Source organism: Hippichthys cyanospilos, chromosome 5 (assembly GCF_059441005.1).
Source record: "Hippichthys cyanospilos isolate Australia breed blue-spotted pipefish chromosome 5, RoL_Hcya_1.0, whole genome shotgun sequence".
NCBI lineage: Eukaryota > Metazoa > Chordata > Actinopteri > Syngnathiformes > Syngnathidae > Hippichthys > Hippichthys cyanospilos.
This window is the reverse complement of record NC_142373.1, coordinates 12,454,400-12,476,534: the sequence shown is the minus strand read 5'-3', so window position 1 is coordinate 12,476,534 and position 22,135 is coordinate 12,454,400. Positions and strand designations below refer to the sequence as shown.

General features: G+C 42.1%; 3 protein-coding genes across 6 annotated transcripts; all 3 read left to right on the top strand.

The window, feature by feature from the left end:
• Positions 1-1,610: 1,610 nt before the first annotated feature.
• On the top strand, positions 1,611-9,496 carry LOC148423577 (potassium/sodium hyperpolarization-activated cyclic nucleotide-gated channel 2-like). 3 transcript variants are annotated; one of them, XM_088416104.1, is made up of 11 exons: positions 2,453-2,519; positions 4,178-4,265; positions 4,412-4,598; positions 5,539-5,643; positions 5,708-5,845; positions 6,040-6,201; positions 6,278-6,371; positions 6,843-6,970; positions 7,171-7,317; positions 7,423-7,660; positions 8,898-9,496. In XM_088416104.1, the coding sequence occupies exons 3-11, from the start codon at positions 4,425-4,427 to the stop codon at positions 9,062-9,064; spliced, it is 1,353 nt and encodes a 450-aa protein (XP_088272230.1). In that variant the 5' UTR covers positions 2,453-2,519; positions 4,178-4,265; positions 4,412-4,424; the 3' UTR covers positions 9,065-9,496. The 3 variants fall into 3 exon arrangements, with proteins under 3 accessions (XP_088272229.1, XP_088272230.1, XP_088272231.1); XM_088416103.1 differs by lacking the exon at positions 4,178-4,265 and having other exon boundaries at positions 1,611-2,519; XM_088416105.1 differs by lacking the exons at positions 2,453-2,519; positions 4,178-4,265; positions 4,412-4,598 and adding an exon at positions 4,606-5,113.
• Positions 9,497-10,280: 784 nt separating this feature from the next.
• On the top strand, positions 10,281-18,144 carry ska3 (spindle and kinetochore associated complex subunit 3). 2 transcript variants are annotated; one of them, XM_088416058.1, is made up of 12 exons: positions 10,281-10,508; positions 10,619-10,671; positions 11,153-11,324; positions 11,473-11,872; positions 11,938-11,996; positions 12,196-12,398; positions 12,468-12,599; positions 12,842-12,970; positions 13,052-13,101; positions 13,702-13,823; positions 13,944-14,110; positions 18,022-18,144. In XM_088416058.1, exons 1-11 carry the CDS (start codon positions 10,394-10,396, stop codon positions 14,102-14,104), a joined length of 1,596 nt encoding a protein of 531 aa, XP_088272184.1. In that variant the 5' UTR covers positions 10,281-10,393; the 3' UTR covers positions 14,105-14,110; positions 18,022-18,144. The 2 variants fall into 2 exon arrangements, with proteins under 2 accessions (XP_088272184.1, XP_088272183.1); XM_088416057.1 differs by lacking the exon at positions 18,022-18,144 and having other exon boundaries at positions 13,944-14,150.
• Positions 17,346-21,937, top strand: LOC148423575 (uncharacterized). Its single transcript, XM_088416059.1, has 2 exons — positions 17,346-18,167; positions 18,816-21,937. The coding sequence occupies exons 1-2, from the start codon at positions 17,990-17,992 to the stop codon at positions 20,072-20,074; spliced, it is 1,437 nt and encodes a 478-aa protein (XP_088272185.1). The 5' UTR covers positions 17,346-17,989; the 3' UTR covers positions 20,075-21,937.
• Positions 21,938-22,135: the final 198 nt, after the last annotated feature.

Sequence of the window (22,135 nt, the reverse complement as noted above, 5' to 3'; positions counted from 1 at the left end):
TCACTTGCTTTTATTGCAAATAATTACTCTTGTATGTAATTCAGCTTGGTTTTAAGTATACCTAATATTGATTTATTTAGTCAAGTGCACTGGTTTAATCAATCGCTCCCAGTGGATTTAACATAAAATGTAATTTGATCGGCTATGAACCACACCATGCAATTTGATAGACATCTTGGATCATTCGCTCTGGTCTGATAACAATTTGCCAATCACTAGCTCTCATTTGAATCCCGAGTCTGGTCTCGTATAGTTTCAATCCATTTCTGTCATTATAATTGTCTTCATTTGGTCTTGTTTGAATCAACTCAGGTTTAGTCTTTATGAACTCTACACACACTTCAATTCGGTTTGAATCATACCTGGAATCTATTGCTCTAGTCTGAATCATGTGGTCGTTTAGGAGTGTACGTAAAGTCATTTAGTCTGGTTTGAAGCCCACATACTTTCTTCTGCTCTATTCTTGGTCACACCTTGGATTTCTTCTTTTTTGTTTGCTTGTTTTTTTGGGAGAGGGGGTTCTGCTAAAATCACTGATGTACCATAAAACAATAATCCAGCAAAATACCCTTAGTGAACACATTAGCATAGTTTATAACTGGCATGACCTCACAGTTAATCCTCCTTTTCTCCACAGCTGCATTTAATCCATCCAAGCAAAAACAAACATTATGAAATAACTGACATCGTGCGCGTGTGCATGTGTCTCGTGTCAGGCTCTTAATAAAGTGTAAAGAATCCACCCAGAGCTGCTGCAGTGCTCAGGTAACAAAGACAGTGTTTCATTACATCCCAGATAGGAAAGATGGAAATGTAATGTCCCAGACTGAACTCACTCTTCCACACACAAGACTCACACATATGGCTGTAACACACACACACGGACATACGCACACACACCAGTCTCTCCCACACACACGCGGATGCACACAAGTATAGACACACATGCATACATTCATTCATCTCTCCATCTTTTTTATTCAACATGCATCCATCCTAATATCCATCCATCAATCATTTATCTCTGCATCATCCATCATTTTTCTTTTTGTTCATCATACATTCATCCATCAATTTTCTATCCATCCTTCAACTCATCCATCCAAAGATCATCCAGCCATCCCACTTTTTATTATCCATGTGGTGTTCATCCATTTATCCATCCGTCCACCCACCCATCCATCCATCATGCATCCATCTACCCAACGTCCATCCATCCTTTCAACTTTTAACCATTCATCCATAAATTCATCCGTCTATCCATCCATCTATCTTTCATCCATCCAAAATCAATCCAACTAGTGTATATGTGTCCAACATCCATGTACACATCTAACATCCATCCATTCCTTTATGATCCATCCATCCATCAACACACAAAAGCACACCGGACGCTCGAGGATGAACACGAAGTGGACCTTAGTGTCTCGCCATGATTCATGGAGGACCAAAGTCACTTCGTGAATAGTTGATGAGCACAGAGAGAAAGAGTTGACGAGACGGAGGGGAGGTGCAGAAATAGAGAGAGAAGGAGAGAGAGGGATGAGAAGGAGGGAGGGGTGAGGCCGGGAGGGAGGGAGGAGAGTGGATATCCTCCTCGCTCACCTCGCCTCCACGCGGCTTCAGTAAGGTTGAGCTCTCCGAAGGAAAAGTAGCTTGGACGGAGCAAGAAATACAGGAAGAAAAACTCAGATGAGAAGAAGAGCAAGAAGATTTTGGGAGGATATTTAGAAAAGCACTATTAACAAAATCAGACTATAAAAAATACACTAGCTCAAAACCGTAATTAAGAAGAGATAAAAAACTGAAAAAATGAAGAACTGAAAGAGGATAATTAATTTAAAAAAATACAACAAGAAAAAGGTTAAAAATATGAAGACGAATGAGAAGAAAAACGAATCGAGAATAACTTCAAGAACGGAAAGAAAAGTAAGTAATAAAAGCATCAACACAATAATGCAATAATCAGTAGAAATAGGAAGAAGAACAGGAATCTAAAAAATTACAAGACAAACTTGAGGACGAGGAATAAGAACTAGAGAAACACGGGAATAAGAAGCTATAAGAAAAATCAAAATTATAGACCACAACTAGAATACCAAAAGAAGAAATAGAATAAGAGCATGAAGCAACAGCGAGCAGAATTACTCCAAGAGGAATAAAAAAAAAAAAAAAAAACAAGAATCAGAAAAACTGAAGAACAGAACTTGAAAAATAACAAGACCAACGGGACAAACACCACTTGAACAAGTACAAGTCTGGAAGAAAAACTCGCGGAAGTGGAGACGGGATGGTCTGATGAGGAAAGCGTGTCATGCTGCGGCGGCCATGCAGAGACTAAGGGCTCAAGGGACGGCGGCGGGATGCGAGCGGGCCGCCTGCGGGTGGCGAGCGCTGCTGTTGCCTCAGCAGAACCGCCAATCTCTCTACATGTACGGAAGCGAGGTGGCGGTGGAGAAGGAGTGCGTACGGCAGCTGCAGAGCGGCGTCTTCGTCATACATCCGTTCAGCCTCATGAGGTATGCACGCAAATATTTACACCGTTGCAAACTTCTTTTTGCTCTGAATCTTAGTGAAATATTTGCATACTTCATGTCTAAAAATAACTGACGTTCAGTGACTTTAATGTAAGTTAGGGTTAGGGGTTAGGTTTTCATAAAAAAAATATGTTCAGTAGGTTATTCAAGTTTATTATTGTAAAAAGCCCGATTCTCCCTCCATACTAGAATGTTTCTTGCCAACGTGTCAGGTGCCACCACTCGTTACCTGTCAAGTTAATTTAACAACCTTTTATTTTTGTGAACACATCTCTACTATGATCCCAAAAGAGGACACTTTAAGTTGAATATTTTTCTGTGGGCAAATATTTATTAATAATTAAGTTAAGAATTTACTTTTGTGAAGACATTGCTACTGTAATCCAAAAACAGGATGCCGTATGTTTAATATTTTTCTGTGGACAAATATTTATTTATAATGATTTATTTTTTAGATCTGACTCTTTATGTTGATTATTTTTTTGGGGACAAATATTTTTTAATAATTAAGTTAATGATTTATTCATTAAAACAATCTCTACTATCATCCCAAAAGTTTAATATTTTTCTGTGGACAAACATTTATTTTTAATTATATTTTGAGAACAAGTCTGACACTTTATATTGATTATTCTTTGTGAAAAAATATTTATTAATAAATAAGATATTTCTTTTTGATAAGAAATATTTTTTATGATGCGTAAGAGGACACTTTAGGTTGATTATTTTCTTGTGGACCAATACAAATGAAGTTTGAGAGGGTCTAAAGTTGAGAAAATCAGACACTGGTGGTTTTTTGTTTTGTTTTTTTAAACCCAAAACTGCTTTGTATTGCTTAAGGAGTACTTGGCTGAAAAGATATTTCACAGGGGGTACATCACTGAAAAAAGGTTGAGAACCACTGCATAAGTTCATCCACTCATTAGTTCTTCCATTTGCCCTTCCATCAACCCATCCATCCATTCATTCACTCGATCAATCATTCATTAGTCCATCCATCATCGACAATCATGTATCCATTTATCTGTTCAGCCATCCATCTGCTATCATCCATCCATTCATCCATCTATTTAATCCATCAACCATCCATCCATTCATTAGTTCATCTGTCCATTAGTTCTTCCATTTGCCTTTCCATTCAGCCACCCATCCATTCATTCATTCAATCATTCATTCATTCATCCATCTGTTCATCCATCCCATTATCCATCTATCTATCCAGCCATCCATCTGTCAGTTTATCCATCGATTAGTTCTTTCATCTGTCGTCCATCCATCCATCCGTCCATCCATCCATCCATCCATCCATCCATCCATCCATCCATCCATCCATCCGTCCATCAGATTTACATCCAGTATATTTCTTCATATTGTAGTTGCTTTTAGGGTGGTAGATGTGTGAAAAAAGTTAACACCTCCTAAACCTGACACGTAATAGAAATAAAACACTCCAACGACAGGGCGCTTCAATTATTAACATTCTTAAGTGTCACGCAAGTGTCAAAAGAAGTCAACCACAAGTCATTTTGACACGTGAAAGCAATACAATGCCGCGATCCCCATTTGTAGCAATATGCTGAGCACGCAGACATTTTCAGCTATTAATAAAGCCGAGGTGTTAATAATAGCCGTGTGTGAAGGGGGACATTCAGGATTACTGTGGGACACAAATTCCAGGAAGAAAGCGTCGGAAGAACATGATTCCCCTGCAGTCTTCTTTTGAGTCGAGTAAGGTGATCACACACAGTTATTTGAGCCTTGTAATAGATATATACGCAGTGTGTGTGTGTGTGTGTGTGTGTGTGTGTGTGTGTGTGTGTGTGTGTTTAGCATGGCCTTCACTTCCAAGTTTGATGATGTTCCCTCTCCCACAGGAGCTACTACATCATGGGCATGATGGCCATAACCTTCCTCAACTTGATCGGCATCCCCATGGAGATTGCCTTCCTGGACGGCACCAGCGGGCTGGCTTGGGAAGGCTTTAACGTCTTCTCAGACACGCTCTTCCTCATCGACGTGGCGCTCAACTTCCGCATGGGCATCATCAGCGAGAACGGAGAGGTCAAGAAACCGCCCTCTGGCTGTTTTATGCTTTCCAGATGATGTTTTGTTTCAGTTTAGGCTTGTGTGATAACTTCAAGGAGGGTTAGTAATTGTAGAACATGATCCTTTGTAATATTTACCAAGAATGTAAAAAAACCGGCATCGGATCGGCCCATTGGGGAGTTCATAAAATGCTTGCATGCATAAAACGCATGCGAGTGATTCGTGAGAAAGGGGTGAAATGTTCCGATTGGCGCATGCCTAGCATGCGCGCACGATACAGAGTGAAGACGGGTCTCTGGTGATTGGCCGGTTGGATGTCAGCAAAGGTGAACAGATGAAAACCCGGCTTAACGGCTCTCACGACAGTGTGCGGGCTCTGCCGCATGATCTCTGTGGCCAGGCTTGTTAATCTGTGTTATGGAGTCAGGTGACAGATGAGAAGGCCTGGACGTACAGCAGGATTACAGATGCTCAGCAGCTGTGATTCTCAACTGATGGCTCGGGATCCAAAAGTGCTTGGCGGACATCTAGTAAATATTTCAGGGGTTCTACCGTTTAGTTTGATTCTAACATGGAGCATTCCGAGATTACAGACAGCGCACAAATACATTTTCAAAAAATTCAACTAGTCATGCTTAGTTAGCATTTTGCTATGAGACACTTACTGTATAAGCATGTGGAGGTAAAACATGATATTTAATAAGGCTATTTGGGGAAAAAAATAAATAGTCCTTATTATTTGTCAACTCATAACCTATGAATGGGTGTTTTGACTTACATTCAATCGGAACATTGAAAATATGTCCTTTGTGACAACAATTTCACTATTGCTGTTCATTACGATTGAAAGTGTTCATTGATGAACTGTGACTTTTGAGGATTTTGAACTTAAACGTTTTAACCGAAAGTGACCTTGAACACTGTTTTTCTCTTTTTTTTTTTTTTTTTGCCCCAGGAAGCAATCTTAGACATCAAACAAATCCGAGTGTGCTACCTGAGAACTTGGTTCATCCCTGACGTCATTGCTGCCTTCCCCATCGGATACATTCTGCTCTTTGCGGTAACCAGAAGCATTTTTATTATATTAATAAACACAGATAATGATAGTCTATGATTATGTTTAGGATTTACATTACCACAGTGATGACAACCCTTCCAAGACCACCAAGATGATGAGGATCCTCATGTTCGTGCGCATCCTCAGCCTCATAAGACTGGCACGGGTGTCCAGGCTGGTCCGCTTCTTCAATGAAGTGGAGAAAGTAAGTTGGTGTTCACACCTAAGATTTCCAGGAACTTTTTGATGTTACTTTTAATGAGATACCAAAAGGTTCCTTGACCTCTCAAAGGTACAACCTGTAGTTCCTGGAACTAAAGATTTCTATTTCAGACCTTTATAGGTTCCTAATTATGAAAATAAAATGCTTGTTTAAAATTTTTGTGACCTGTTCCTCAGGTTTCAAACGCAAACTTAGAGGTGGTGCGCCTGTTCTTTCGCATCCTGTCCCTCTTCATGATGATCTTCCTGCTATGCCACTGGAATGGTTGCATCCAGTACTTTGTTCCCATGCTTGAGGAGTTTCCCACAGACTGCTGGGTCCGCAAGGAAAACCTGATGGTGCGCTCCCTTTTTGGCTCCTACTGTACATCTGATGTGTTTGTCTCACATGAAAGTTTGAAATGGTTTGTTCCAGAATGCCACTGTCATTGTCAAGTACTCCTGGGGGGTCTTCCGGGCTCTCTCGCAGATGATTGCATTGTCTTATGGATCCATGGATGCTCCAACCAGTACGTACATATTTTGCTTCGAAACATCACAGTACGCGACAATGTAAATAAAAAAAAGCTTTCCATGGTCAAAATACAGTGATCCTCCAAACGTTATTTTTTAGTTTGTGGTACTTACTTCTGCTGCCTAATCTTATTGTTTGTTCAGTATTGAAAAACCTGCACCAGAGGGTCCAGGATCTCTTAAAACTACTTTTATCTTTGTCTTCTCTTGTCTTGACTTGACTTTATTTGACTCCGATTAAACCAATGTGAACCAAGTTTGAACCTCCGAAAGGATCTCTCTAGCCGAAGTGTGATTTCTGGAATTAAAAGGTTCCGCTGAGACATTCGTCCCTCCTTATCTTCATAGCTTTCAAGACCCCCTGAAAGTAGCACAACCTGAGCTTGTTCTTCCTTTGACTTTCATGAATTGCACCAGAAGAACATTCAGACTGTGGTTGTGACTGTAATGCAGTCATGCTGTCGTAGATTACGTGGAGATGTGGATCGTAATGGTGAGCATGGTCTCCGGGTGCCTGATGTACACGGTGCTGGTGGCCAACGCCACTGCCATGATCGCCAACATTGACCCTGCCGCAAAGGAGTACAAAAGCAAGGTACACAACCCTATTCATATTGAATGAAACGAGATGATTGTGGTAGTAACAAACAAATACATAAAACAATAGTAAATATTTAAAGAAGCATGTATTGGATCAAGTACAGAAAAAAGATATGGAAACAATTTAAGATAGAGCGGTACCAGAACTGTTAGCGATTTTCTTTCCTCAAAATAAAAGTGGATCCGTCTTCTCAGATGAGTCGCTTGGAGCATTACATGACCTTCATGAAACTCCCACCAGAGCTGCAATTGCGCATCACCAACTACTACCAGGCACGCTACGGAGGCAAATGGTTTGACGAGAAGGAGGTCATGCACACCGTGTCGTCTGCCTTGAAGGAGGTAGCAACAATAACCCACATTTTTCTTTTACCCGCAATGCATACTGTGGTTCCTAAGAACGAGCAAGAAGGACTGATCAATTCTCTTTGGACTTCTTTGCCCCAGCAAATCCTGACAGTGATGTGCAGCCGCCTTCTCAGGAAAATGCCGTTGTTCCGGAACAAAGATGAGAATGTGATCATTAGCATGGTGCAGAAACTGGACTACGAGGTCTTCCAGGAGGGGGATGTCATTGTGCGGGAGAATGCGCCGGGGGATCGCATGTTTTTCATAGACCATGGCCAGGTGCTGGAGGAGAACCAGAACTTTCACAGGGAGCTCTGTGATGGAGACTTCTTCGGAGGTACACTTGGCTCACTCTGAATTTTAAAACTGTTGGCCTGTGCACACGTCAGCGGTATGTAAGCAGATACTGAGGTGCACATATGGGAGGTATAGATACAGATATACATGCAAACACAGAAACAGACAGAAACTAAAGTACAGAAACAGAAATTAGTTTTAGAAATGAGTAAAAAGTTGGTTCTAAACATACAGAAACACAGGAACAGGTACAGCTATAGAGAAACAGATGTATGAACTGAAACATGCTTCCGTGCTTTAACACATGCAATAATCCAGATTGCAAGATAATGATTTTTCTGCAGTTGTTTGTATGAGACAAGGGGTGACTTTGTGTGTCATGCCGTGTGAACCGTTTTCCAATCTCTCCGTCATCATCTGTCTCTCTTCAAATTGTTTCCAGCAAAACTCTGTAATAATCCTCAAACGCAACTGTGATTTAAGAAAGTGAACAGCAGGTTTTCATGGATTATCCTCCCCACGGGGACGTTGTTCCTGCTGTTTGTTGTTGTGCTACGGGAAGGACGGACGTTCTTTCTGAAGTCAGATTATAAATGTCGTGTAAATGTATTTAGTACACTCTGGTAATGTGTTGCCCCCTTTTGGTTAGGAGGATGAAAAACACATTAGCATTTGTGATGCCAACGTTTGCGCAATACCTTCCATTGATCCTTTGTTATGATCCTGAATAATCACTTGTCATTTATGGCTATAGTTGTCAAAGATCCATTTAAACTGGAGTGGCAGTGAATCAGTTAAATAATGTTGTCAATACAAGTGTCAAATTGACCTTGGAACGTTACTCCTGCTCCGGCGAAAGACATAGAATAAAAAGAGCATAACAAGCATGCGCATCTCATCATAATTTACATGCATACAAAAAAAAAACCTCACAAACACTGTATTTTATTGAATTCAAAGTAGTGGGTGTCAAGTGTAAAGAACATTCTGACTGTACTTTGGAACTCATCACTTGCGGCTATGATGTGAGCATCCTCTCAAACACCAAGTAAATGCTGCAGCTTCTCCAGTTAGGGGGGATTTATTTAATTCTCAGACTTTAATTCCTTCTCCTTGCTTAGCAGGCTTTACCACATTAGGAGGGAAAAAAAGGGTTGTTTTTTTGAAAAAAAAAAATCCTCTAATTTGAGATTACAGTAATTGGTACTTCTGCTTGTCCATCAGTGCTTGCTCGTGGCCTTGATTCTGCCTTGCACGTGTGCGTGTGTGTTGAACAGAGGCATGCGTGCTGACCAGAGGCAAACATCTGGCCACGGTGAAGGCGCTGACCGAATGCCAATGTTTTAGTCTGTCCTGGGACGACTTTCAGGAGGTTCTGCAGGCCTACCGGGATGTGCGCAAAGATTTGGACAAGATGGTGGAGCTGGATGCCAGATTTGTGTGAAAACATTGTGAATTAACCACACCATGGGTGGATAAACTTTTCTGCTTTATTGTTTTCAAACCGGCATAGGAGACAGCTCCTTCGTAGATGAGATTAAAAAAAATCATGTAATATTTTTTTTATAGATTATATTGTCTAACTATTTATATTTATATTTATCGCACATATATAATATAGAAATAGTCATTGTTGCATTATTTCATTATGGAAAACCAATTAACCGATTAAAATAAAAATAAACTAAGAACTGTAAATGTACTATATAAGTAAAAGTGTTTATTTGGAATACAAAATGAAAGATAGCATGAACGGCCAAGTTTTTTTAATTACCATGTCGAAGAATGGAGTAGATCGTTTGCTCACCCCTCTTGTAGGTGCATCCCTCATTCTTCTCATCACAGCAATAATAATCAATAAAGACCATCAAATACTTTCTGTTCCCTTTTCAATGTTGCCGCCTCTTTGCAAAACCTGCACAGATGGTACAAACTATTTTTGGGTAAGGTAAATAAATAAATAAATGAAAGCACAAACACAGTCTGGGCACTGTCCGTAATTGTCACACTGAAATCTCCCTTAAAGCTCTTAGTATATGTAAAAAAAAAGTAGTATTTGGGGATGTGTGTGTGTGTGTGTGTGTGTGTGTGTGTGTGTGTGTGTGTGTGCGGGGGGGGGGGGGGGGGGCAGTGTTCAAGAAAAGGATGTGTCTTTTTAAGTCATATTTTGATATTTTGATTTTTTCCTCATAACTTTGGTTCAGATGATTGGCTTGATTTCTACTACATGGACAATATTTAATAATTATGATTATGTATACTATTTATTCTTATATTCTTATGCTCTTCATTTCCAAAAACATATTTATGATATTTAATATCAATATTAATTATGATATTTTTATAACATTATCATTATTGTTGCAGCCTGTTTTTTTTTTTTTTGGGATGATATGAGAACCAGTCAAATCCTAATGACACGAATGTCTCGCCAAAAAAAACATATTGACAGGTGATCGGACTCCCCAGCAAAAATAAAAATCAATTGGTCAATAGTCTCACCACAAACATGTTTTCATGTTATTGACATTTTAACACGCATTTTAGCCGTCTTTCGGTTCTAACTCCAACACGACCATCAATATGTGTTGGGACCACACACGGTCGACAGGGGGCGATAACAAAAAAAACAAACTCTTCAAAGCAACGGAAAAGGGAGCACCACTTCCGAGTTGAAAAAAGTAGCGGCAAAAGTGAAAAATCAATTTCCCAACGACAGAATTCGGCATTCATATTCTGCACTTGCACATTTGTGGACGTAAGCGCTTAGGAAATGGACCCCCGGTTGGACTTTTTTGCCAAGTTGAAGAAGTTGTGTGGGACGCTGGAAATTGAAGCGGCCCGGCTCCAGCAAACATTTGAGAACCGCCACGACAGCCTAGACAGCTGTTAGTCACTTCGACTCCAACTTTTCCATCATGACACATCTTACATTCGACACAATTAAGGCAACAGTAGCAATGATATATGGTCGTTATTTCCTTTTTTCTCCCCGCAGCGAATGCCATGCGTGCCTATCACGACTTCAAATCTGACGTGCTGGGTTTCAAGGTAAGGACCAAAACAAACAAAAAGTGCTCCATAAAATGTCTTTCTTTTTATTCAGAAGATATCGTATCCCAGCAGTGTGTGTATTCATGAGTGTTTCATAGCGAAAGTTTTCTTTTCCGAAAAAAAAAAGGGCGGAACTGCGCTTATGACTTGACAAGGAAGAGATCATACTTGGATGTATTGTAAATTCAAAAAAAAAACTACGTTTATGTTATTGTAATCATAAAATTATCAATCTAAGTAAAAAAAAAAACGAAAACACCTGAGAAATCTATTCCATTCAATCCAACTGGGGTTAATACACTCACTGTTTTATATATTGGTTAAATGCACTGAATCATATTGAACTATGCTGGTGTTCTCACAAGGGTATTGTTCAAAATCAAACATTGGTTGTGTGCAATAGGTGTGATTCATTAATAGAGACATGCTTTAACGTCTCACACGGCACAAAAAAGTAAGATGTCTTTGTGATTTGCAGAGTCAGCTGCAGGATGAGCTGAGTGAGCAGAAAGCACACGGGACAGAGGTGGAGGCCATCATCCACGCTTGCAGGGCCGCGCAGAGCAAGGTCGCTCACAACGTGCGTGCCATCACGGAACACTTTGAAAATTACGGCTACAAACCTCCCACAGATGTACACACGCTTAAGTGTAAGTAATAGTGATATATTTTTTAAAAAAAAACAATTCAAAATAGTTCAAATAGAAATTCCGATATAAACCGAAAACAAATTCATCTTTATACTTAACTCAAACCAAACCAGGCCTACTTAAACCGTTGTTTCCATGCTACATTTAGCCGAAGTTGCAACATTGGAGGACAAAGAGTCATCCGAGAATCTGCCTGAAAAAGAAGAATGTCAAGATAATAAGGACGAGGAGGCAACTGCAGAATGCAGCGAGCTGCTAACGCCACCACAGGCGGCTACGTCTCCCAATCGTGCCGTCCCCATGTGCACCCCCAAGTTGTCTGACTTCGGTCTGTGCGAGCCGCATCTCTGGCAGAACATTTCGAAGTGCGGCCAGCAGCCCGCCATGCCTGCGATCAGCCTCCCTCGCCTGGACGTGCCCACGCCGTTACCACCCAAGTGCACAGTACGCTTGGATGAGGATGAGCTGCGATCGCCGCAAATGGCAGACTTGAGCTTCAGTAGTGATTTTACCATGAATCTCTTCAGGAAAAATAATATTAACAATAGGTACAAAGACGATTTCATATTTAGCTTCTTGTTTTCAAAACATTTTTTAACATGTTCCTCTGCAGGCCAGAACAGGACCTTCTCCGCCCACCAGAACCTACTGCAAAAGTTCTGCAAAATGAAGGTAAGAAAATGTTAACTTTCGGTTGCAGGTTTTAGTTGTAGGAGGAAAAAAGGTTGTACAGTATATTTTCTAGGAACAGGTACTATATTTTTAAGGAGATGTGGATATTGCACGGAAAAATGCATATTTCTAGGGGAAATAAGTTACACTGCAATGAAGTAAATACTTTTTTTTTAAGAGAAACTTTTACACTGTCTAGAAGAAAGTTTGAAGTCTCCTGAGCTACCTGTGTTCTGCACGCCGGGGTTCAAGATCAAAAAAGCACACGGCCATTGTTCTCCGCAACCGGATGAGGCAGGGGGTGACGCTCAATCCCCAAGCGGTGCCATCCAGCTGCCCAACACCCCCGAGGTGCCGTCTTTTCAAACGCCCTACCTAAAACGTCTGCTCCATAGCAAAAAGGTACAACAAAACAAGCAATCGCAGTCCTATCACACTAGTGCCGTACACGACTTAATTTTCTTTTCACAGCACGACTCCATGGCCGCAGAAAAGAAAGACAGCCACACCATCCCCTTCCTCGAGACACCTCTTTGCGTTTCCGCCCTGGACCAGCGTGCGTGGGAATACAATGTGACGGAATGTCACATCCCGGGTGTGCAGGTGCTGCCCACCGCGCACAAAATGCAGCCCACTCAACCTATGCTGACATCTTGCTTGACTTTGTCATTTGTCTGTCAAAATTTGCTCAATTGTGAAAAAAAAACAAAATACTAAAGGTTGGATAACACACAAAAAAAATCTTAAATTTGCAGTAAGTGTAATATACAGTATTTTGAGAAAAAAAAATCAAAATGACTAAATCTTGGTGGTGTAAAGTTAATGTCATGTCTCTCCTCCTCCAGGAGAGCGAGGACTTGGACGGTGCCACGCAGGATTTTCATCTCAGTCCCCCACGAACCACGGGGGAGATCTTTGAGATCAGCACCCCCGAGATGCCTGATCTCAGCTCCGTCACGCAGGACATCTGCAAAGTACAGTCATCTGACCAGTGGTTATCATCAAATATTATTGCGTCGTGCCTTTTTCAAACTGTGTCTTTTTTCTTTTTGTAGCTTGTGATGCAGTCTCAGAAGCAACTGAGAAAAGCAGAGCACCAAACCAGGTACTGTAATTAAAAAAAAAAAAAAAAAGCCTGTTTTCTTTTCCCAACAAAACAAGAATACACTGAAAATAACAATTTCATTTCTCTTCCATTTATTTTTGATTTATATATCCTTCTTCAATGACTCACATGTATCAGAGCAGCACTCCCAATTTTCATTGTATAACCTATTAGACGTAAACGTTTCACTTTTGCAAATGTTACGTTCTTAATTTATTTCTCCAATGATCATTCAATACATTTTTCTGTGATGGCGCAATGTACATTTTTATTTTCTCATTTTTCTTCGGTAATGGACTATTATAACTTTACCGAATTTTATGTTTGTGGCAATGGAGAATGTCATTCCTTTGTCCTTTTTGTTTCCTGTCATTTTCTTGTTTTTTATTTATGATATAAAAAAACCCCACATGCAGTCTTTTTTCTGTGACGTAACATTGGCTTATATTTCAGTGCTGATTATGTTATGGCCAGATACATTTTCTCAGTTTCCCATTTTGTTACTGTGATCGACTGTTACGCCTTTCAGTTTTACTTCAATAATGTCATTTTTCTTTTAATTCTATGACGGGCCGTGTGCCGGCATCTTTCTGTTCACAGATGTATGAATGCTGTGTCTGAGCAGGAGTTTCACAGCTTGCCAGCGTTTTTAAAGCAGATGACACTGAACAGCCTCAACCAGGCGGTTCACAACATCAACGACTACTTGGTTCAGTGCCCAGGTCAGTTTAGCCCACAGTGTAGAACATAATTGTCAAGATTTGACTAATTTGGGGGTTACCTTAAAAAATGTAATTTGAGAAAAGCCTTTGTTGACCTTCAATGCAACACTTATTCTCCAGCGGCGGCCATGCAAGAATTTGCGGTGGAGGAGCTGAAGAAGATAATGAATGTGGGCATCAAAGCACCCATCTACATGCTGTGCTTGAGCAAGCTGCAGAGGTTGGAGCCCATGGAGGGAGCACCCAACAACACCATCTACAAGCTCATCTTATGCAACTAAATCTTGGTATGGCCATGTAACACCCATTATGACGAAAAGAGTTAGATTGTTTGTTATAGCATGGAATATATATATATATATATATATATATATATATATATATATATATATATATATATATATATATATATATATATATATATATATATATATATGTATATATGTATGTATGTTGGTCCTGTGAAAGATAAAATAAAAAAAGCTTAATGAGTACGCACTTCTCATCATAAGTGACATGCATACAAGAACCCTGACAAATATTTTGTTTAATTCAAAGTAATGGAAATGGCAAACATCATGCTTGAAATAATGGTGAGAATGTGAGATTGTGATTTTCCAAAAATGGAGAGAAAGTGCTACAAGTCATCTGGCCCGTCAGCTCAGCCCCCTTTTTTTCGGATTCAGCTGGAGTTTCCAGGATTTTACAATCAACTGATATGATCTTCTCCCAAACCACCCTAAGGAGTCTCAGAGGTGGTGTCCTGTCCCGTGAATCCGGAAATTGAAGGCTGCGGTGATGATTGTTCCCCATCTTGCTTTGTGTTGTCTGTCTCACCCGCTTCCTGGCTGCACCCAAAATTTGCTTTTTCATTCTGGCCCTTGGAAAGGGCTTGGTCAGAGACTGGTAAGGGCTTGGCTATTTTGCTGTCCTTGTAGCTATCAAGGTGAGTAATTAAAGCATCGAGTAGGGTGTTGGAGAATTTCTGCATGGCTGCATTGAAAAATTCCTCCAGAATAAGCGGGGCCTTTTTCTGCTGTGTTTCGTCCCCCGAATCCTTGTGCATAACGATGTCTTCCAATGAACTCAAAGACGAAGCCCGACTGGGTCCCTCCTGAGAGGCTGGGCTCTGTAATTTTGGCGACATGCCTTCTTCTGTGACACGACCGTCTTCCGCATGGTTCTGATGGGAAGAGATCTTGCTTGGTGTTGCAGTAGCGCTGTGATCATCCTCATTGAGAATCTGTTCCGCGCATGGTTCTCGTAGTGATGAACATAAGGAACTAAGTTGTCGGGGTGAACATTTAAGTTCAAGATCACCGTTGTAAATGTCACCCGAGTCGTCTTTACAAGACGAAATCCGTACGGGTGTGATGACTGCTCCCTGTTCCTGTTGAGGTTCCGAGGACAGTGCACTCAAGGACTTGGCCGCTCTGTGGACATCATCTCTTTCGAATTCAAGATCTATGCCCTCGCAAGCGGATGCTAAGATGGGTGTGCTATCTCTGTGCTGCTTTGTTAAAGAACTTGAGGATTTGAGTGCATTTGCCTTCTCTTGCTCAACATTTTCCACCTGAGCCAACTCTGGGTTGGGGGAGAAGACTGTTGTCACATTGTCAGAGAGCTCCTCTACAGGCTGGCCAGCGGAGATCGAGACTCTAGTCTCATCCGTGCCCTGTTCCTCGAGATGTGAGCTCGATGACTTCAGCGCATTTTGATCTGGAGCTCTGTCCTTTTCATCTTGTGCCACGTTATCTTGCTCAGGATCTAAATCTGGACACATGGGCGTGGAGACTGGTGTCACACCGGCGTGTGATTGGCTCAAAGGTTTGTAGGCCAAGTCCTCATCTGCTTCTTCCTCATCCTGAAGATAGAACGCTTCACAAGCGTCCGCTGTCTCATCCGCATTTTGCAACGACAAACTTGGTGATTTAAATGCCACGTCTTTTACGACAGTGCCATCCCGGACAAGCTCATCCATACATAGTGAGGCCGGTGAGAATGGGAGGTCCCTGTCCTGTTCTGAGAGTTCTTGGTTGGAATTCTTGAGCAAATCCAAACCGGACACAAGATCTGAGCTTGAATTCTTGCGCATATCAGAAGCAGACTCAGTTCTTGGGGTGGAATTCTTGCGTAAATCAGAACCCAGCTTCTGGCATGGAGAGGAGATCAGTTCTGGTTCCACGCCTTCAGGGATCTGCCCCTGTGACAAGGGATACAAGGATTTTGATTCTGCAGCTCCCTCTTGTTCATTTTTAGCTCCCGCACTCGGGGACATCAGGGACGGTGTCCTTGTACCCTCAGTGTTGCTACGCACCAAAGACGCGTCAACGCTTGACTCATTCTGCAAGGGCTTTTGGGTGGGTTCCACACACAAAATAATATTCCCGTTCCCGTCTTTTAGCGTAGGCTCAGTGTAGCGGTCCACGTGACGGACTAAGCCCTGATAAATGGTGATGGAGGCCTTTCTTATTGCATCCTGGATGTCCGCATTCAGGTGGATCGAATTGGGGGAGGTTATTTGAGAGCCGCCTTCATCTGCCTCCGAGGGCTTCTGAGTGGATTCTCTACGGGAAGCAGCGCGGCTGGATATTCTTCCGCTGCGCTCCTCAGAAGATAATCTGGAATAGTTTGAGGCCAGCCTCTCCAGTACAATGCCGCCATCCTCCTCTTGGCACAGTTCTTGACTGGCCGAGCTCCAATTGGCCCTCGTCGCGGCACGGATGTCGTCGTCTGAACACATCGTACTGGTGCTGGCCGCGTCGGAGCAGCTCCCATTCCTCGAGTGTCTGGACATCAGTTCTCGTTGTAAGACCTCCTTGGAGACAGAAGAACTTTCGACGCTGTCCAAGGAGCTTGGTGGCCTCTCGTCACTGAAGTTAAGCCCATCAAGGAGCCCAGAGAGGAGCATGTTGGTAAAATCAGTAGCGTCGGAAAAAAAAGGGTTGGATTTCGAATCCATTGCCCTACCTTTCAAAGATCCAAGAGTTTTGTACTCGTGGAGTAAACACAAAGCTACTTAACTGGTGATGATGACCCTAATGTTAAGTTTGTGTTTCTCAAACAACCCCCCCCCCCCACGCAACTTAATCGTAGACCTTTATGACTCCATCTATCCTTCGATGACGCAACATCAACCCTTATGATTTACTTCACGTAGCCTTAGATGACCACGATTCAGACGTCGTGACTCTAAAAACAGGTTCACGTCGAGCGACCAAAGCTTTTATGACTTGAAACATCAGCATTGGCCAAACATCATCATGCTGACATCACTCCCATTGTCATGTGACCCAAGAATCTGGTGGCATACAAACCATCTTTTAACTTTTTTTTTTCAGTTTATATTTTCAATTAGCATATTAACCAGAAACTCCACTCCACTGCACACAAGACATGTCACATAATCCACAATGCGATTTGAATAACCGGTGAAGTTTTTTCCTTTGCTTTCCATAGCTATCAGAAACATCACAGCCTCCATCTGAGCGGCACACCCCATGTAATATGATTAGTGATTACTAGCCCTACGATTAAATTTAAGTGTTGATGCGATGTAACACATCAATTTCTCTGTTTTGTAAATTTGTAGTGGGTTTTTAAAATGAACAAAATTTTGCACATTTCCTTTAAACTACACTATACCAGCAACGTGTGATTGCTTGCTTGAGTGATTTCTACTGTGTTTAAGTCGTTAACATAAAAAACACAATGTGGCGCTTGTGTCTTTATTTTTCCTTATGCGACCCTCAGAGGAAAATGTTTAGACACCCAAGGTGTAAGCGTTACCTCAGTGGTAATGTGGCCCTTTACCGCCATGTAAAAAAAACGTTATGTACTGTGCACATTTCCTAACAACCTTGTCAAACTCCAAACACCTTGTAACCTGAAAAATGTAAATGTAAAAAAATAAAATAAAATAGAGGGGAGGGACTAGCATAATTTTGGGTGGTGGTTCAATTGCTACGTAGGTTGACGTCGTGACGCCACTACGGACGTCGCTCCTCGCTCCTCCCCTTCTTCCCTTACTTACCGCTCGCGGGATGGCGTCCATTTTGGGAGTCAAAAACACCCCCACCCCACCAGCACTATCAGCAGCAGCCAGCGCGCTAGGCTAGCCGAGCCGAGCCGAGCCGAGCACCGCGCTCTGCTCCGGTGACCTGGCTATGGTTCACACGTGTGTGGTGGCCGGCTGTAGGAACCGCAGGACGCCCGGCACCGGCCTGTCCTTCTACCGCTTCCCGCGGGACCCAGAGAGGAAGCAGCGGTGGATCGCGGCCGTCAATCGCCAGGGCTGGGCGCCCAACGACGGCAGCCGGTTGTGCAGCACCCACTTCATCTCCGGTAACACTTTGGGTTTAATTCACCATTTTCTACTCATTCATGTTCACACGCTATTATCAATGTTTGTGCATTAAGTTAGCTTTGGTAAATTCGTTGACAGGGTTTGTTTGTCTTGCTTTTAATTGTGCAGTTAAATGTCAACAATACGCATAAAGTTAACGCATTTAGGAGCAAACGCTTTTCTCCAGTATCTAAGTACGTGTTGAGCATAAATACTGAAAGTACTTGTAAAACATGTAGAGTGGGTGGTTGTCTGGCCCAGCGCGATCACGTGACACATAAGGTCGGCCGGATTCTGTTAATTGCCGCACTTAATGATTTTTCATTTAATATTCAAAGCATTCGCTTTTCCATACAAAAGACTGATTCTTAACCAAAATATGAGCCTTGCTTCAGTCAGGGCTGAAATTTTAACTATTTTAACTAACACCTTGATGGTGACATCAATAAGCTGACAGCCATTGCTGGCATACCAGTACCCACCGCCAGGGAGGGAGAGAGCGCTGTGCAGCATTCCATCTAAACAAAAAGTAACCCTGTTACACTAAAGTTATTTTTTTTCTTCCTTATTTTGGCATAACATTGCACCCATTTTCTCTGACAACTGTATCCAAGCTTTTTTCTTGTAAATGTTTTATTTCTGTGCAGGTAAACAAGTGAAGAACCCTCGTTCACCTGACTATGTTCCTTCAGTGTTCACGCCTATTTGCCCTGAGATGAAGGAGCCAAGTCCACCCGAAGTCCCAGACAAGCAGGAAGCCCGCGTGGAGGCGGCCAATGCTCTACTATTCCTGCAGCGTCAAGGGAGATCCGGACCGGACGAGCCGGGTCCGATTGAGGACAACGTCAAGGGGAGCGCGTTGTCGTTAACAGATGACGACGACGATGATGAGGAGTATCTGAGTGATGTCAAGGACGAATCGCTTGCACAGAACTCTGTCAACTTTGACGACATCCTCAAAGGGCTCAGGCGGGAAAATCGAGCGTTGCGCGAATCCGTGGAAAAGATGTCCCTTTCGGAAAACTCCCTTCGGAACGACGCCGAGAAGGTCAAGTTCTACACGGGCCTGCCCAACTTCTTTGTTTTGGAGACGGTCATGCTACTGCTGGCACCGCACATGGATGCCATCAGGAACGCCAAGCTGTCTAAGTTCCAGCAGCTTTTGCTCACGCTCATGCGTCTGCGCCTGGACCTGCGCAATCAGGACCTGGCCTATCGCTTCGGTGTCAAAGTGGGTACGGTGGTCCGAACCGTACATCACGTGGTTAACATTATGTCCTCCACTTTGGTGCCCACCGCCGTCTTCTGGCCCTCTCGCGCAGAGCTGCGGAAAAACCTCCCCGCGGCACTGCGCTCCTCCTGCCCGGACTGCGCCGTCATCGTGGACTGCTTCAGCGTGCCCTGCGAGGGCCCGGTTGCAAGGGGGGACGAGCAGGGTGCTGCGACAGCCGGCAACGTCTTGAACTATCTGATCGGCGTGGCCCCACAGGGCGTGGTCACCTTTGTTTCCAAGGGCGTCCTAGGAAACTTTAGCCCACGGAACTTGGCGGAGAGTTCGGGATTTCTGTGCAAGCTGCTCCCGGGCGATGTGGTCTTAGCCAGCCGGGATCTGGACATCAGCGACGCCGTGGCTGCTCGCGGGGCTCGCTTTGGCATCGCTGGTTCCTTTCAAGGCGACCGTAATCGGAGGGCGGAGGGCTCGCCACCCGATACTTTAGGTGTGCAGGTTCACGTGGAGAGGGTGGTGTCCATGGTGAGGCGGAGGTATGCCATGCTCACCGGCCCTGTGGAGAGGCCCTTCACAACGGTTGCCGAGCGCACCTCCAACTTCTCAACTTTTGACAAGATTGTGCAAGTAGCTTGTGCCTTAAACAATTTGTGTATCTCTGCTGCACCTCTGGAGTGATCCTGTTCTTTTTTTGTTCTTTTGTTTCTCTATTGGAACGAGCGCTTGACCGATTAATTGGCCTATTCCTAGAAATGCCCAAATGGCAAAGCACTCTGTTAATTCATTAAATTCCCAATCAAAATTAATTTGCACTGGTTAGGCGGTACTTGGCTGAAAAACATTATTTCGAATTTAGCGCAACGTAAGACTAGCATAAATGCTGACAAGTGTAAACAAACATGACAAAGATTCATGTCCATATGTTAAACTTCATGAATTAAATATGCAGTCCATTTTGGGAACAGCAAAACAAAAATTTTTTGTTTTTAAATATGTTTACAGTTGACCCCTGCTGTTAGTCAGGATTTGGGTGGAAACAAATATTATTTTATTCATAAATCTTTTACCGTTATAATCAGGGACAGAGTTACAAATTTCTGTACAAGTATCCCCTGCGTGATTCGGTTCTAATGTTTTGGATTTGTCATCACCAGTTCCCCAGTCCACCAACAAAAGATGTTTTGGAATTTCCGGCTCTGATTAAATGTATTTGCATCGTGTGAAGCCACATTCAAATTGATCGTACGAGTCACTTGTGCCTTATAAGGTATTCCGTCTGCTGCGCCTTTCAAGTATCTTGGACTACCTCAGCATGGTTCTGAATTCCGCTGTGAAACAAATCCAGTTTGTTCATGGTCTCATTCTGATTTGGTTGTGGCGATTAAACCCATCTCCAATATGTTGACGTAAAACTGATTTGTCTTCCCAAATAGGTCTTCTGTTTAGCTTTAGTGCTGTTTCGATTGCCGGTCAGGACAGCAAACCTTCTGTTTACATTCTTGCAATCAACGAGAGAAAACCTTGACGCGTGATTTGGACCAAAGCAACCTCTACTTCTTCGCATTAGTTCTCAGTATGACAGTGAAGATGTACAATTACTTGCAAACACACAAGCATGATGTAGCAGTAGCACATGTGTTTATATATGTATATATATATATGTATATATATATATATATATATATATATGTATATATATATATATATATATATATATCTTTTTTTTATTTGTTTTGTTTTGGGCACTTGTCGTAAAAGTCTTTACTAAACCCGCTATCTCACCAACTAAGTATATATGTGATGTTTCCATCTGAATGAAGGATTACCGGGGAAATCCATCGCTCTCAACCATCTGTCAGTCAACACTTCCGCCACTGTAGTTTTCTTTAATGTTGTGCTCTTTTCAAACCATGAATAACACGATTCTGTTAAATACATGTATTTAACTACACTACCGTGTTCCGGTAAATGTCTCATCTCTGGTTGTGGACCTGTACTAGACTAATGTGATTTATTAAGTCAGTTGTGCCTTGGGTCCTTGCAGGATGCTCTTAAACATCACAATACCTGTACATCATTTCACCAATCTATAAGCAGTAGGTGGTAAATAAGTACGTTTTTGAAATATGGCTTCAGTGCCATCTAGCGGTGCATTTGAGAATTACAGTTTGCTGTGTTAGTGACCACTTTTTCTTCTGGATCTATGTAATCAAACATGTTTGTTTTAAATACATTAATCCACTATAGCATTATGTTTATTTTTTATTCATATAATTCCTACACACTGGACCTCTACATTGAATAGTTTAGTCTTCCTCTTGCCGCATTAGAGCTTAAACTTCCTGTGATTGGCATTTCACTTTTTCACAATACAGTAAATGCTTTGCTTTAAACACGCTTAAGTTCATGTTGTAAAGGTATATTTTTGACTGGTATGTTAAAGGCTGGAAATACGCACATGTTCATATAGATTTTTGCACTTCCCTTGTATGCTTCCTTACCCTTCTAGGCAAAAAATAATAAACATTGCAACAGTGAGAAGGATCTGCCTGATGAATGTTGAACTTTTGCTCCTCTTTTCCGCACATTTAACAGATCAAAACAGTGTTGTATCAAAATTATTGCAAAACTATTTTGGATTTCTGTGTGAGAACATGTAGTGCAGTTTATGATAAGAAATAAAGAGAAAGTCTTATGGAAAATTTGATCTCTACTGCAAACCAACCATTTATACCACAG

Bases quoted from the DNA above. Each gene is read 5' to 3' on its own strand.
- LOC148423577 (XM_088416103.1), top strand. From the start codon at position 2,299: ATGAGGAAAGCGTGTCATGCTGCGGCGGCCATGCAGAGACTAAGGGCT. The intron at 2,520-4,411 runs GTATGCACGCAA...CCTCTCCCACAG, and splicing joins CATCCGTTCAGCCTCATGAG to GAGCTACTACATCATGGGCA. The intron at 7,318-7,422 runs GTAGCAACAATA...TCTTTGCCCCAG, and splicing joins TGTCGTCTGCCTTGAAGGAG to CAAATCCTGACAGTGATGTG.
- ska3 (XM_088416058.1), top strand. From the start codon at position 10,394: ATGGACCCCCGGTTGGACTTTTTTGCCAAGTTGAAGAAGTTGTGTGGG. The intron at 11,997-12,195 runs GTAAGAAAATGT...TACACTGTCTAG, and splicing joins AAAAGTTCTGCAAAATGAAG to AAGAAAGTTTGAAGTCTCCT. The intron at 12,600-12,841 runs GTGCTGCCCACC...CTCCTCCTCCAG, and splicing joins GTCACATCCCGGGTGTGCAG to GAGAGCGAGGACTTGGACGG.
- LOC148423575 (XM_088416059.1), top strand. From the start codon at position 17,990: ATGGTTCACACGTGTGTGGTGGCCGGCTGTAGGAACCGCAGGACGCCC. The intron at 18,168-18,815 runs GTAACACTTTGG...ATTTCTGTGCAG, and splicing joins CAGCACCCACTTCATCTCCG to GTAAACAAGTGAAGAACCCT.